Source organism: Phocoena phocoena, chromosome 1, assembly GCF_963924675.1.
Source record: "Phocoena phocoena chromosome 1, mPhoPho1.1, whole genome shotgun sequence".
NCBI lineage: Eukaryota > Metazoa > Chordata > Mammalia > Artiodactyla > Phocoenidae > Phocoena > Phocoena phocoena.
The window spans coordinates 128180951-128198257 of NC_089219.1; the positions used below are offsets into that span (position 1 = coordinate 128180951).

Below are 17307 nucleotides of genomic sequence, written 5' to 3' on the forward strand. Positions count from 1 at the left end.
GTATTTATCCTTCTTGCCTTACTTTTTAGGTTCTTCTCAGTACTAGAACAGGTACCTGGGTCATCGGCCGCTCTTCAAATGGGGGCTACCCATTTAATATGATGGCTACAAGACGCCACAATTTTATTGCACAAGTTCTGCCTTCATGTGTACTAAAGTGGAGTCAAGAGAGGGGCTTGAATAAAAGATTTGATCATACGAATTATGGACTAAATATTACTAAGGGGTACTTATATTTTTATTTAATGGTAAAGTTATTTAATCAATATTTCTCATTCTATTTTATTCAGAACTCAAAATGTTCAATAATTGTGACATTGCCTTTGTTTATCCTGTTCTAAGCTTATTCTTTTAAGACAATGTCTATCAGTACCACAGAAGTTCTTGAAATAGGAGTACTCTCTGTCTGGTAGCAAAATAGTAATTGATGAGGCTAGAAGAAAATGAAGGATGGAAACTTTATTTCCAGTTTGAAAATTATGCAATTTAAGTTGGCCTTGAGGGTTCACAGGATGGCTGCCATCCACAAATAGAATATTTGCAGCAACAGTGAGTGCAGATGGCCAGCTCTCACTAACCTTTAATAATATGTCTACTCTGGCTGAACGATTAGAGGTATGAATTGCCAATAGGAATTCCTAGAGTTATATATTTTAATACACATCTATATAGAGCTACACATTGGCAAGGAAAAGGAAAACTTTGAAATGCATGTAAAGTCATTAAATGTGATTTTTATTATATGCATGACCCAAATATTTTTTCTTGGGTAAGATGGCTTTCAAATTACAAAGAAAATTAATAACAATGAATGATTCAATATGTAAATTTTATAGACATTATGTCTGTTGCAATTAGGTAGAATGTTCATAATGAAAATATTTATTATGAAAATCTATCAGTAGATTCAATTTTTTTAATCCAAAAATTTTTTTGTAATTTCCTCTTTGCCAAATGCCAATCCTTTGAGGCCTGGGTGATGTGGACCCAAAACTGACTATCAAATGGATTGTTGTGTACTTGATCCTGACATTGCTCCAGAAATTAGACCTAAGAGATAGAGAATTTTAAACCCCACAGGAAAGAGTAGGTTTAGTCATTTTCTACATGCCTTCTACTGGGAGCAGGAAAACAAAAGATGTTATAGAAACAGTAAGTCAGATAGACAACTTTGAATTAGACATTGGTCAATTTACTCCCTTGACGTGGCAGATATTTTGAACTGACTAAATAAATCATTTGCTGAGTGTCTTATAAATATAACCACAGTGAATAATTTTCTCCTCTGTGTCAAAGGAAAAAACCAAAAACAATTGTGAATGATGAGCTGCCAACCTGTATCCTCTGTGGGACAGTCACTATGAAAACCAGCGTGAAGGAGTTTACAGAAACCTCTGCTCTCTTTGAAGACGGGACAGTGGAAGAAAACATCGATGTTGTGATCTTCACTACAGGATACACCTTTTCTTTTCCCTTTCTGGAAGAACCTCTCAAAAGCCTTTGTACAAAGAAGACATTCCTGTATAAGCTGGTCTTTCCCTCAAACCTAGAGAGGACAACACTGGCTATGATTGGCTTCATCAGCCTTACAGGATCCATCTTAGCAGGCACAGAGCTCCAAGCACGATGGGCCACAAGAGTATTCAAAGGTACCTGGACTCTATTTAAAGCCCTATGTGAACAAATGAGTCTTGAAACCAGTCCCCTGAGATTTAGCTAAAATCAAACAAATGTGAGTTAAAGTAACATAAAACATCCAAAAAATTTTTAGTGAAGAATTAATTTTATATATGTGTAATATTATGATGGGTCTGCTTATGTCATTAATGTGACTGAGTGGAAAAAGAGGCTTTGACTCTGTGGATAGAATAAATTTGGACAACAAAATAAAATCACATTTCTCAGAGTAACTGAAAATATTAGAAGCTTCAGGATCCTGTTTTATACTACTCTAGTCAAATCAAGTCTAGTTTAGTCCATTTACTCCTAAGTCTTTCCATTTATGACTATCAGTAGAGTTTTATATTGCTTCCTAAGAAAGACACTGAAATAATATACACTGTGAATAAAGTTGGGGTCTAAGGAGATAGTGACTTTTAAGCAATGCCCATAAAAACACTGTAGACACTGGACACAGATTCCTATCAGTTATCACTGTAAGAGCAGAGGTGACAGAGTCAGGGCTACTGGGGTCCAATCCCAACTCATTAGCTTTGCGAGGACCTCTTTAAATCTCAGTCCCTTTTTCTGTAAAATGAGGATAATAAAACCTGTTTCACAAAGGTTTTCTAAAATGAATAACGTCTACCAAGCAATTAGCACAGTTCTTGGCACAGAGTAAATGCTCATTAACTTATAGCTGTTGTTCTTACTATTGCTATTATTATCATACCTCTGGAAAGTAGGGCAAGTTTTAGATTCATAAGCATTTTAAAGAATTCCATTTGTAACTGTATTATTGCATTTGTAAAAATATAAACAGCAATCACAGTTGAGCCAACCAGCTGTCCTTTAGCAGAATTATACCCTTAATGAATAAAAACAATCACCAATAATTTATAAACAGCATATAACACAATATTAATATTGATTTCTGTCACACTGTAAAAACGCATTACATATCAACCATACTTTAAAATGTTCTCCTAAATTGACAAACATGATATTTTAACTGGGAGGGTGAGGAGTGGAGGGGAGGAGAAGGTGATTAGGAAATCTCATTTATTTGTATTACAGAAAAAATTCCATGGCATTTGTGATTAAATTATTACAAATGTTTACTTAAGGCTAATTAAAGTGCTTTCACAGCATTTTCAAATTATATTAAAACAAGAGCAAAGATCAATAAAACTAAAAGCTGGTTCTTTGAGAAGATAAACAAAATTGATAAACTATTAGCCAGGCTCATCAAGAAAAAGAGGGAGAGGACTCAAATCAATAAAATTAGAAGTGAAAAAGGAAAAGTTACAATGGACACTGCAGAAATACAAAGCATCGTAAGAGATTACTACAAGCAACACTATACCAATAAAATGGACAACCTGGAACAACTGGACAAATTCTTAGAAAGGTATAACCTTCCAAGACTGAACCAGGAAGAAATAGAAAATATGAACAGACCAATCCCAAGTAATGAAATTGAAACTGTGATTTAAAATCTTCCAACAAACAAAAGTCCAGGCCCAGATGGATTCACAGGTGAATTCTATCAAATATTTAGAGAAGCGTTAACACCCATCCTTCTCAAACTCTTCCAAAAAATTGCAGAGGAAGGAGCACTCCCAAACTCACTCTGCGAGGCCACCATCACCCTGATACCAAAACCAGACAAAGATACTACAAAAAAAGAAAATTACAGACCAATATCAATGATGAATATAGATGCAGAAATCCTCAACAAAATACTAGCAAACAGAATCCAACAACACATGGAAAGGATCATACACCATGATCAAGTGGGATTAATCCCAGGGATGCAAGGATTCTTCAATATACGCCAATCAATCAATGTGATACACCATGTTAACAAACTGAAGAATAAAAACAACATGATCATCTCAATAGATGCAGAAAAAGGTTTTGACAAAATTCAACACCCATTTATGATAAAAACTCTCCAGAAAGTGGGCATAGAGGGAACCTACCTCAACATAATAAAGGCCATGTATGACAAACCCACAGCAAACATCATTCTCAATGATGAAAAGCTGAAAACATTTCCTCTAAGATCAGGAACAAGACAAGGATGTCCACTTTCACCACTCTTATTCAACATAGTTTTGGAAGTCCTAGCTATGGCAATCAGAGAAGAAAAAGAAATAAAAGGAATCCAAATTGGAAAAGAAGAAGTAAAACTGTCACTGTTTGCAGATGACATGATACTATACACAGAGAATCCTAAAGATGCCACCAGAAAACTACTAGAGCTAATCAATGAATTTGGTAAAGTTGCAAGATACAAAATTAGTGCACATAAATCTCTTGCATTCCTATACACTAACAACGAAATACCAGAAAGAGAAATTAAGGAAACAATCCCATTCACCATTGCAACAAAAAGAATGAACTACCTACGAATAAACCTACCTAAGGACGTAAAAGCCCTGTACTCAGAAAACTATAAGACACTGATTAAAGAAATCAAAGACGACACAAACAGATGGAGAGAGATACCACATTCTTGGATTGAAAGAATCAATATTTTGAAAATGACTATACTACTCAATGCAATCTACAGATTCAATGCAATCCCGATTAAATTACCAGTGGCATTTTTTAGAGAACTAGAACAAAAAAATCTTAAAATTTATATGGTGACACAAAGGACCCCGAATAGCCAAAGCAGTCTTGAGGGAAAAAAACAGAGCTGGAGGAATCAGACTCCCTGACTTCAGACTATACTACAAAGCTACAGTAATCAAGACAAAATGGTACTGGCACAAAAACAGAAATGTAGATCAATGGAACAGGATAGAAAGCCCAGAGATAAAGCCATGCACCTGTGGTCAACTAATCTATGACAAAGGGGGCAAGAATATACAATGGAGAAAAGACAGTCTCTTCAATAAGTGGTGCTGGGAAAACTGGACAGCTACATGGAAAAGAATGAAATTAGAACACTCCCTAACACCATACACAAAAATAAACTCAAAATGGATTAGAGACCTAAATGTAAGACCAGACACTATACAAATCTTAGAGGAAAACAGGAAGAACGCTCTGTGACATAAATCACAGCAAGATCTTTTCTGACCCACCTCCTAGAGTAATGGAAATAAAAACAAAAAGAAACAAATGGGACCTAATGAAACTTAAAACTTTTCACACAGCAAAGGAAACTACAAACAAGATGAAAAGACAACCCTCAGAATGGGAGAAAATACTTGCAAACAAATCAACAAAGGATTAATCTCCAAGATATATAAACAGCTAATGCACCTCAATATTAAAAAAACAAACAACCCAATCAAAAAACGGGCAGAAGACCTAAATAGACATGTCTCCAAAGAAAACACAGATGGCCAAGAGGTACATGAAAAGCTGCTCAACATCACTAATTATTAGAGAAATGCAAATCAAAATGACAATGAGGTATCACCTCACACCAGTCAGAATGGGCATCATCAGAAAATCTACAAACAACAAATGCTAGAGAGGGTGTGGAGAAAAGGGAACCCTCTTGCACTGTTGGTGGGAATGTAAATTGATACAGCCACTATGGAGAACAGTATGGAGGCTCCTTAAGAAACTAAAAATAGAATTACCATATGACCCAGTAATCCCACTACTGGGCATATACCCAGAGAAAACCATATTTCAAAAAGACACAGGCACCCCAATGTTCATTGCAGCACTATTTACAATAGCCAGGTCATGGAAGCAACCTAAATACCTGGCAACAGAAGAATAGATAAAGAAGATGTGGCACATATATACAATGGAATATTACTCAGTCATAAAACGGAACGAAATTGGGTCATTTGTAGAGACGTGGATGAATCTAGAGACTGTCATACAGAGTGAAGTAAGTCAGAAAGAGAAAAACAAATATTGTATATTAATGCATATATGTGTGAAACCTAGAAAAATGGTACAGATGAACCAGTCTGCAAGGCAGAAATTGAGACACAGATGTAGAGAACAAACTTATGGACACCAAGGGAAGAAAGTGGGGGCAGGGGGTAGGATGAATTGGGAGACTGAGATTGACATATATACATTAATATGTATGAAATAGGTAACTAATTTTTTTAAAAAGCCACAATGAAATATCGCCTCATACCTATAAGAATGGCTATTATCAAAAAAACAAAAGATAACATGTGTTGACAAGAATGTGGAAAAATTGGAACCCTTCTACACTATTTGTGGGAATGCAATAGTGCAGCCACTATGGAAAATAGTATGGAGGTGGCTAAGAAATTAAAATTAGAAGTACCATATGACCCAGCCGTCTCACTCCTGGGTATATATCCAAAAGAATTGAAGTCAGCATCACAAGGAGATATCTGCACTGCCATATTCATGGAAGCATTGTTCCCAATAGTCAAGATATGGAAACAACTTAACTGTCCATCAGTGAATAAATGGGTAAAGAATATACAGACAATGAAATATTACTCAACCTTAAAAAAAAAATCCTGCCATCTGTGACAACATAGATGAATCTGGAGAACATTATGCTAAATGAAATAAGTCACAGAAGGACAAATGCTGCATGATCCCACTTATATGAGGAATCTGAAATAGTCAAGCTCATAGAAGCAGAGAGTAGAATGGTGGTTAGCAGGGACTGCGGGAAGGGGAATGGGGAGTTGTTGTTTGATGAGTATAAAGTTTCAGTTATGCTAGATGAATATGCTCTACAGATCTGCTGTACAGCACAGTGACTATACTTAACAATACTGTATTACACACCAGAAATTTTGTTAAGAGGGCAGATCTCATGTTATGTTCAATAAAAAAAAGAAGACAATCCCAAAACAAACACAGAAGACTCTTAAGTACCTGGATTTTTTAGGTATTTTATAATGAGTTCAAAAATGCTTATCAGAATGACAGAGCTCGGCCCTGCCCCCTCCCCCGTTCAGAAAAAAAAAAAAAAAGGAATGACAGAGCTGAGAAAACAAAACTTGATTAGATCACACCATAGCAGTGATTGCAAGCCTCTCCAGAGAGCCTCCAAGAGGCAGTCTGGGAACCACCAAGTAAAGTCTTTCCAGCTTTATACAGGATAAAATGATCCCAGTGGCAAGTATACTACAGAGCTAAGTCAGACCTTTCTCATGTAGGTTAGTAACCCCACACCCTGGGGTCAGCAACTTGGCAACTGACAAGGGCAGGACTGGCCAGAAAAGAGAATGTCCGTGTCTAGGTGGATTATTGAGAACAAGCACATCCTCACAACAGCTCAAGCAGACAGAGCCTTTGTGAGATTGAGAGACTGCCTGGCCCCTTCCATGCCTGAGCCTCCCCATGTAACAAAATGAAGACATACCAAAGCAGGGTTATAAGAACGGAGTCATTTTAAGTGTTTACAGTTAACCAGCTAATAGTTTTAATGCACACACACAAATATAATGTGGAGGTATATATACAATATAATATAAATAATATTATATGTCAATATATGTAAAGTGCAAGTGCAAGCAGATGAAGAGGGGCAGGTCCTGATGACCAGTGCAGTGCAGGCTCAGCCACGGGGCATCTGTCCTCACAATTCCAGCAGTACAGTACCCTGCTTAAGTGAATTCAGAGGGGGAATTTACCTCCAAAAAATTACCCTCTGCACTCTAATTCCATTCTAAGCTTTGATGACCACATGTTTTGAGGTTGGAGCAGTGGGGGGCCAGAAATCAGGGGGAGGAGAACTCAACAGAAGAGGCACATGTGACTTTACTGTTGTTTCTGACTTTTCTTACAGGACTCTGTAAGATACCTCCATCTCAAAAATTGATGGCTGAGGCTATGAAAAAGGAGCAGCTCATAGAAAGGTATGAAGTATAGCCTGCTACCAATATATTCCATTACAAAAAAAAAAGATTTTCAATATAAAAGCCATTCCTAGAGAAGCAATGTGGCAGGATGGAAATAATTGCATTATGAGTCAGAAGAATATGTTTTCAGTCCTAACTCATCCACCAACTAGATTTGTGGTCTTAGATGTGTCCAGTGGAGGGACCAGGTCACTCCACTGAGCCTGGCCCAGGACAGATGGCAATCCTTTGTTCACTTGCCCCCAAAGCCCTGTTCTCTTTGTTCTCCTCCTACTTCTCAGGCTGCTCTTTCTAGGCATTTACAGGTGTCTCCTCTTCCTCACTCCTGAAAAATGGTGGACCCCGGCCTTAATCCTCAGACCTCTTCTCACTTCTATTAACACTACTCCTAGGTGGCCTCACCAGGCCTGTGGCTTTAAATGCCATCATACACTCATGGCTCCCAAACTTGGATCTCTAGCCCAAATCTCTCCTCGGAACTCCAATTCTTTTTTTTTTTTTTTTTTTTTTTTTGTGGTACACGGGCCGCTCACTGTTGTGCCCTCTCCCGTTGCGGAGCACAGGCTCCAGACGCGCAGGCTCAGCAGCCATGGCTCACGGGCCCAGCCGCTCTGCGGCATGTGGGATCTTCCTGGACTGGGGCACGAATCCGTGTCCTCTGCATCGGCAGGCAGACTCTCAACCACTGCACCACCAGGGAAACCCAGAACTCCAACTCTTAATCCATCTCCCTCTAGATAGCTCCACTTAGATATGTAATAGGTGTTTGAAATTTAATATGTCTAAAAACTAACCCTCGACCTCCACCTGCACATGGGCTGCTCTGAGACTTTCCCCTTCTCAGTCAATGGCTACTTATTCCAGTTGAACAGTCAAAAACTTTGGAGTGACCTTTTTTTCCTCTTTTTCTCTCACATCCTCAGCAAATACTGTCAACTCTTACCTTAAAACAAATTCAGCATCCAGACCCTTCTCACGACCCTGGCTGCTACCACCCCAGAACAGGCCACAATCATCTCTCACCAGGACACTTGCTGTCACCTCTTATCTGGTCTCTGTACCTCCCGTCTGCTATTCTACAGTCTAACCTTGACGCTGCACAAGAGTGACCAATGCTAACATTGCTCTTCTGTTGAAAACCCTCTGACTGCTTCCCATTTCACTCCCAGAAACTTCCCTGCAGCTCTGCACCCCTATAGGCAACCAGCTACCTCTATGCCCTCATTGCCTCCTGTGCTCCCACCTCACCCATACTGCTCCAGTCACTCCAGACAGCTCCCTGCTCTTCCAACATGCCAAGCATAGCCCCCTCAGAACCTTTGCACTTACTGTTCCCTCTGTCTGGAATGTTCTGCCCCCACCCCATACCTGTAGGTTCACTCTGCTCAAATATCACCTCATAAGAGAGAAGCCTTCTCTGAGAACACTGTATAAAATGGCAAACCACTCGGTCTCATCATTGCCTCTTTCCCTTTACCCTCCTTTATATTTCTTCATAATTCCTATTACCACTTGATATATTCTATATCTATTTGGCTGGGGTTTTTTCTACAGCCTGATGATTTTCCCTGTTAGAATGTAAGTTCCTTGATAGCAAGGACTTTGTTTTACTCACTGTTGAACTCCCAGCACCTAGGATGGTGACTGTCATGTGATACACACTTAAGATTGATTGATTAATTGAAGGAAAGAATGAATAATTGAAAGAATGACATTGGCACATCATGAAGGTTTACTAACAACAGAAATAAGTGGGAACAGAGCCTTCATATACACTATATACAGTTGATCCTTGAACAACACAGGTTTGAACTGCATGGGCCCACTTACATGTAGAATTTTTTCAGTATATTGGAAAAATTGGGGGAGGTTTGTGACAATTTGAAAAAACTCACAGATGAATCACAAAGCCTAGAAATACTGAAAAAATTAAGAAAATTTAGGTATGTTATGAATGCGCAAAATATATGTAGATACTAGTCTATTTTATTATTTACTACCATCAAATATACAAAAATCTATTTTAAAATTTATCAAAACTTGCACACAGACCATGCATGGCACCATTCACAATCAAGAGAAATGTAAATAAATGTACAGATGCAGTATTAAATCATAACAGCAGAAACTTAACTGTAGTATATACTGTACTACTGCAATAACTTCATAGCCACCTCCTGTTGCTATTGTGATCAGCTCAGGTGTTTCAACTATCAGCTTAATATGTCATGTGATGCTAATCATCTCTGCAAGAGCAGTTCATCTCTCCAGTAAATTTCGTGTCTCAGTAAAAAGTGATCTCTTGCAGTTATCACGTATTTTCCGTCGTGTTTAGTAAACCTTGAATAATACCACAGGACCCATACAAAAGTGTCACTAGTGATGCTAGAAATGCTCCCAAGGAGGAGAAAAAAGTCATGACATTACAAGAAAAAGTTGATATGTACAATAGATTGAGGTTTGCTAGCTGCAGTTGCCTGTCTTTTCAAGATAAATGAATCCAGCATAAGGACAGTTATTTTAAAAAAGAAAATTCGTGAAGCCATCGCTGTAGCTATGCCAGCAGGCATGAAAACCGTGCACTTTTTGTGAAATACCTTTTTATCTTGTATTGAAAATGCAGCTTTTATATGTGTGCAGAATTACTATAAGAAAGGCATAGTTATAGACTAACATGACTTGAGAAAAAGTGAAGTCATTACACAACAACTTAAAGCAAAAGAAAAGTGAGGAAGATTGTAATGCCAGAGAAGGATGGTTTGATAACTTTAGAAAGAGATTTGTCTTTTAAAATGTTAAGATGGGGACTTCTCTCGTGGCGCAGTGGTTAAGAATCCACCTGCCAATGCAGGGGACACGGGTTTAAGCCCTGGTCCGGGAAGATCCCACATGCCTTGGAGCTACTAAGCCCACACGCCACAACTACTGAGCCTGTGCTCTAGAGCCCGCGAGCCACAACTACTGAGCCCACGTGCCACAACTACTGAAGCCTGCGCGCCTAGGGCCTGTGCTCTGCAACAAGAGAAACCACTGCAATGAGAAGCCCGCACAGCACAACGAAGAGTAGCCCCCGCTCACCATTAACTAGAGAAAGCCCATGCGCAGCAACGAAGACCCAATGGAGCCAAAAATTAATTAATTAATTGATTAATTTTTTTTAATGTCAAGATAATGGGAGGAGCAGCTTCTGCTGACCAAGAGGCAGCAGACAAAGTTCCAAGACACCATTAAGACAATCATTGAAGAGAAAGGATACATGCTTGAACAGGTGTTTAATGCAAACAAAAGTGCCCTATTCTAGAGGGGAAAAAAAGGCCACAAAGGACATTTATTAGTAAAGAAGAGAACTAAGCACCAGAATTTAAGGCAGGAAGGCATAGGCTAACTCTACTGTTGTGTGTAAATGCAGTCAGGTTTATGATTAGGACTGCCTTATCTATAAAGCTGCTAACCTCAAGCCTTGAAGGGAAAAGATAAATACCAGCTGCCAGTCTTTTGGGTGTACAAGAAGAAGGCCTGGACAATGAGAACCCTTTTTCTGGATTGGTTCCTTCCATGCCTTGTCCCTAAAATCAGGAAGTTCCTTGCCAGTAAGGGACTTTTAAAGTTCTTTTGATATTGGATAATGCCCCTGGCCACCCAGAACCCATGATTTCAACACAAAGCGCTGAAGTGCTCTATGGAAGGAATTGTCAGTGCTATGGAAGAAAACAGAACATCGGGAAAGTCTGGAAGGATTACACCATTGAAGATGCCACTGTTGTTATAGGAAAAGCCGTGAAAGCCATCAAGCCTGAAACAATAAATTCCTGCTGGAGAAGACTGTGTCCAGATCTTGCACATGACTTCACAGGATTTATGACAGAGCCAATTAAGAAAATCATGAAAGAGATTGTAGATATGGCAAAAAAAATAAAAATAAAAAGCAGGGGGTGAAGGGTTTCAAGATAAAGATCTTGGAGAAATTCAGGAGCTAATAGAGAGAGGGCTTCCCTGATGGCACAGTGGTTAAGAATCCACCACCAATGCAGGGGACACTGGTTCAAGCCCTGGTCCAGGAAGGTCCCACATGCTGCAGAGCAACTAAACCCGTCTGCCAGAACTACTGAGCCTCCGCTCTAGAGCTCACGAGCCACAACTACTGAGCCCACGTGCCACAACTACTGAAGCCCGCATACCTAGAGCCTGTGCTCCACAACAAGAGAAGCCACCGTAATGAGAAGCCTACACACCACAATGAAGAGTAGCCCCCGCTCACCGCAACTAGAGGAAGACCCAACACAGGCAAAAAAAAAAAAAAAAGAGCTTAACAGAGGGAATTCCCTGGCCTCCAATGGTTAGGACTCTGTGCTTCCACTGCAGAGGGCAAGGGTTCAATCCCTGGTCTGGGAACTAAGACCCTGCATGTCACGCACAGCACGACCACACACACACACACACACACACACACACACACAAAAGAGCTAATAGAAACCACACCAGAGGAATTAACAGAAGACAACTTGATGGAGATGAGTGCTTCTGAACCAGTGCAAGATGATGAGGAAGAAGACATAGAAGAAGCAGTGCCAGAAAACAAAGTGACATTAGACAATCTGGCAGAAGGGCTCCAATTATTTAAGACTGATTTTGACTTATTTTATAACATGGACCCTTCTATGATACAGGCACTGAAACCAAAGCAAATGATGGAAGAAGAATTGGTACCTTATAGAAACATTTTTAGAGAAATGAAAAAGCAAAAAAGTCAGACAGAAATTACAGTGTGTTTCCATAAAGTTACACTACACGTACCTGCCTCTTCAGCCTCCCCTTCATCTCCTCCACCTCTTCTGCCTCTGCCACCCCCGAGACAGCAGGACCAAGCTTCCTCTTCCTCTGCCTCCTCAGCCCACTCAATGTGGAGATGACGAGGATGAAGACCTTTATGATGGCCCACTTCCCCTTAATGAACAGTAAATGATCATCATGCCCTACTGTCAATAGATTTATCTGTTGTGTTCATGTGTCTGTCTTCGTGTGAAAATCTAAAAACTGCACGGCAAGAACTGTCTGAGAAGTTTTTGTGTCATCATCGTCATCATTGCTTAAGTATTTGTCACGCAGAACATCATGTGTAAGACTTGTACTGAAGTGGATAGCCCATCCTTACATAGGCATAAAGTGAGTGATATTTACAGTAATATAAAATTAATAATGTGTTAGCTTTCTTACTATTTTCTAACTTTGCTTTCAAAGAATTACATTACTGTACAGTATGCCTCTTTCTCTCGTATTTGGAGAAACTATCAGCCTGTCATCACAGGTAAGTGGGTTTTTTTAATGTAACAATGTTTCCAATACTGTACTATGAATATGACTGTAATGCTGTATACCATAAAAATTTTATCATGATTCATTCATTAGTATATAGGCTAGGGTTCCATGAAATAATCACATTGCTGCTGCTTTTTCATTATCAATGTATGATTCATTATACTTGTAAATAAATATGAATTTCTTTTTCACATTATCTTTTCATTTTTGATGTCTAGTGTTTGGGATACAAACAACATCCACAGTATTTTGTATCATATAAGACAATATTGATATAGTTACCAATAGACAATTCATCTTATAAACAGATGACATAAACTCATGGTATTGATGAGTACAGTACAGTACTGTAAATATATTTTCTCTTCCTTATGATTTTCTTAATAACATTTTCTTTTCTCTAGCTTACTCACTCTATTATAAGAATACAGTGTAGAAGCATACAACATACAAAATATGTGTTAATCTACTGTTTATGCTGTCAGTATGGCCTCCAGTTAACTACTAATAATTTATTAGTAGTTAAGTCTGAGGGGAATCAAGAGTTTCATGTGGATTTTCAACTACATGGTGGGTTGGTGCCCCTAACTCCCTCGTTGTTCAAGGGTCAACTGTACTTATATCTGTATCATGTTCAGTACTGCTACACCAATTACGGTCCTCTCAACTCACAATTAACATCAATAAAAATAATTTAGGTAGCTATATATGTGATGCTTTCTTATCATGTTTATTTATTCAACAAATAAGATATTTGAACTGATCTGATTTTATCCTCCTATCAAATTCAAGAACTTAAAACATTATTTAAATCTCCTCTTCCAATTGCCTCCTTCTACCACCTCCTTTAACAAAATTAATTATGCTCACAAATACCCTATGCAAATAAACTCCTCTTATTTTTTTCTCTTCAACACAGAAAAACATTCCTGACATGGTTTGACTCCGACAGAAAGAAACAAAATGGTGGGAGGTGGGGTAACTCATAACTTGAAAATCAAAAGTGATCCATCTTCTTTCCTATCAGGGGTTTGATGAAAGATACCAGTGGAGACAAACTTGACTACATTTCCTACATGGATGAACTCGCTGCCTGCATAGGCACGAAGCCCAATGTCCCACTTCTGTTCCTCAAGGATCCCAGACTAGCTTGGGAAGTTTTCTTTGGACCATGTACTCCTTACCAGTATCGCCTAATGGGCCCTGGAAAATGGGATGGAGCCAGAAATGCCATCCTCACCCAGTGGGACAGGACACTGAAACCCTTAAAAACTCGAATCGTTCCCGATTCCTCCAAGCCTGCCTCCATGTCACATTATTTGAAAGCTTGGGGGGCACCTATCCTGCTCGCCTCCCTTCTACTGATCTGTAAATCTTCACTTTTTTTTGAAATTGGTGCCAGAAAAACTATGGGACAGAATTTCTCCTTACTTAATAAGTATTTGGCGAGGATAAATCTGCTTGGTTATGAGGGTTGTACCAAGTCATATTAATTCTATTCCCAAATATCTTGTGTTTTTCACTTCTCCATCATAACTGTTATCATCCAAGGTTAGGTCTAATCATCTCTTATCTGAATTATTGTACTATCTTCCTCTCTAGTCTCAGTATCCCCTTTTTTTTTGCCTCCTTTACCTAAGCAATTATTCTAAAATAAAAAATACTGTCATTGTTTCTATCAAGATCCTGGCAGGAATAAGATAGAACTCAAATTAGGTAATTTAATATAAAGATTATGTCAAGTGGTTTGGGCAGAGTGTAGGGAAATCATAAGTAGAATGAAATTCTGCCAGACTAGTAACAATGAGGTGCTTCTACCATCTGTAGGCCTAATGAGGAAAGGGGAGAAAACAATTATGAATGAGAGAGAGGGAGAGAGAGAGAGAGATTATGTACAGAGGGCCACCTCTCAAGAACTATGACCTCCAGCTGACCAATGAAGGCAGTCCATGGTGACCCCAAAAGTACTAGGGAAATTAATTGCCGAATCTTAGGCTCTTCCATCCCACTGCCCGTGCTCCCCAGTGGCCTAACCCAACCAAAATTTAGAGGGCAAGGTTACTGACTATTGTGGATTTAATTGCACCCCCCCCCACAAACCAGAAGATATATTCACGTCGTAACCCCTGGTACCTGTGAATGTGACCTTACTTGGAAGTAGGATCTTTGCAAATGTATATAAGTTAAGATGAGATCATACTGAAGTAGGGTGAGCTAAATCCAATATAAAAAGAGAATCCTTATAAAAAGAGGATAAGACACACAGAGACACAGTCACAGTGGAGAATGCCACGTGAAGACAGGCAGAGATTGGAGTGATGCATCTAAGGATCGCCAAGCAAGCAAACACTGGAAGGTAAGAGAGAGGCACAGATCAGATTCTCCCTCAAAAGCTCCAGAGGGAGCAACCCTGCCAACAATTCCGGACTCCTAGCCTCCAGAACTGTGAAAGAATAAGCCACCCACTCTGTGGTACTTTGCTATGGCAATCCTAGGTTACCAATACACCCACTGATGTGTTAGGAGGTGAGCCTCCTAAGCCAAAGAGCAAAGCAAAGATGATGGGGAGTGTATAGGAAAGGGCAACCAGAAAGGATCCAGAGCAGACATGTTGCTTTCCAATGTAAAAATCCTTCAAAGTTTGTCCCTTGATTAGAGATTATAAATTCCTTAGCCTGGAAGAGGAGACTCTTCATGACCTGAGACCCTTTGCCTAGGTCACCAGAATCCTGTCCTGCAGCTACCCCTCCACTTCAAACCCTGCCATCTAGTACTACCAGACTACGGACTGTGCTGTACCTCCTCACTTTGGCACAAGCTGTTGCCTCTTCCAGCCCCTCGAATCCATACCTGACTGTCTTTCTAGAGAGAGCTTGATCTTCGCCCTCTGTGAAGCCTTCCCTGATTCCCCAAAGCAGAGTTGACTGCCCCTTCGTAATGATTGTGCCTCATGTACTACTCTGTCGTTGTTCTGTTCTTACTATAGTATAATTTTCTTTTTGTGTCTGTCTCCTAATGAATGGTGAGTTCTTGAGAGGAACCATGTTCAGCTAAAACACTGCCTGATAAAAAGACTGCAAAATAAATATTTGATGACTGAACAGTGACCTCACTGGCTGACGTTCCTTGTCTCTCCTCTCCTACCCACATTCTTTTCTTCTGCCAACTTGATAAATTACCTCAGATTACCTCAGCTCTGCAAATGAACAAGGACAGTCCACCAACACCTATTTCACAGACAGTCTTTGTGGCAATCAGAATAAATACAACGAACTAATCCATAACTGGGAGCCAGGTGTACTGGTTCAAAGTGCTAACTCTAGTATTCAACCTGGATTATAATCCCAGCTCTTCCATTAGCTGTAAGGCCTTGGCCAAATTACTTAGCCTCTCTGAGCCTCAAGTGTCCTCAGCTGGAAAATGAGGCAAAAAGAATAGTATCACCTACCTCAAAAGTAAACATTAAGTTTACTTAACAATATAGCGTGTTACTTACACAGTAAATTGCCTATTAAAGCTGAGGAGTCTGAGGACATTTTTAATTCTCTGAATTAAAGGATTTGAAAATGATTGCCTGTTGCCTAATCAGAGAGTATGGCCTTTGCTCTCTGTGGATTGTCTGGTAGCACTTTCCAACTACGATTACTCTTTTGTCCTTGTGCCCCACCCCCACCCAAACCTTGAGGTGTGCTGCCACCACCATCGCTGCCACTATCACTGCACCACCCTCATGCTTCTCAGATGGACCTTCCAGGATGCAGCAAGAAAATAATAGCAAAGGAAGAATTATTCTCAATCATCAAGAGTGGACCTCCTGTCAGAAGAACCTAGGGGCAAGACGGGAATAAAGACACAGACCTACTACAGCATGGACTTGAGGATATGCGGAGGGGGAAGGGTAAGCTGGGACAAAGTGAGGGAGTTTTACACTACCAAACGTAAAATAGATAGCTAGTGGGAAGCAGCCTCATAGCACAGGGAGATCAGCTCGGTGCTTTGTGTCCACCTAGAGGAGTGGGATAGGGAGGGTGGGAGGGAGGGAGACACAAGAGGGAAGAGATATGGGGTATATGTATAGCTGATTCACTTTGTTATAAAGCAGAAACTGACACACCACTGTAAAGCAATTATACTCTAATAAAGATGTTAAAAAAATAATAATAATAATAAAAAGAGTGGACCTCCTGATATAACTTGTTGATGTGTCTCTAGGTTTTTATTGGCAACAACCCCCAGTCAGAGAAGCACCTAATTCCAAATCTTCAAAACAAGCTAAAGCTGTCCAACAGGAGCAGTGTTGCTGGAGGATGGAGGAAACAGTGCCCACCAAACTGAGAAGGCATCTTGAGACTGAAAAATACGGCAGGTGGCTCCGTATAATCAATGGATCAGTTTATTATGGGGTAACTTACTCACAGGGTGGGATCTGAATCAGGCAGACAACGATCCGGAAGCATTCACAGCTGCACTCCATACCACCAAGGGGCCTTTGGAA

The 17307-nt window shown here is 39.7% G+C and overlaps 1 protein-coding gene across 1 annotated transcript in view; it reads left to right on the forward strand.

Annotated features, from left to right (window-relative positions):
- The window catches only part of FMO4 (flavin containing dimethylaniline monoxygenase 4), a 28846-nt gene extending 14579 nt beyond the window's left edge, over window positions 1–14267 (forward strand). The window contains 5 exon segments of the mRNA XM_065874828.1: window positions 30–226; window positions 1297–1649; window positions 7424–7493; window positions 13840–14194; window positions 14196–14267. Of these exon segments, the coding sequence (XP_065730900.1) occupies window positions 30–226; window positions 1297–1649; window positions 7424–7493; window positions 13840–14194; window positions 14196–14267 (1047 nt within the window).
- The last annotated feature ends 3040 nt before the right edge of the window (window positions 14268–17307 follow it).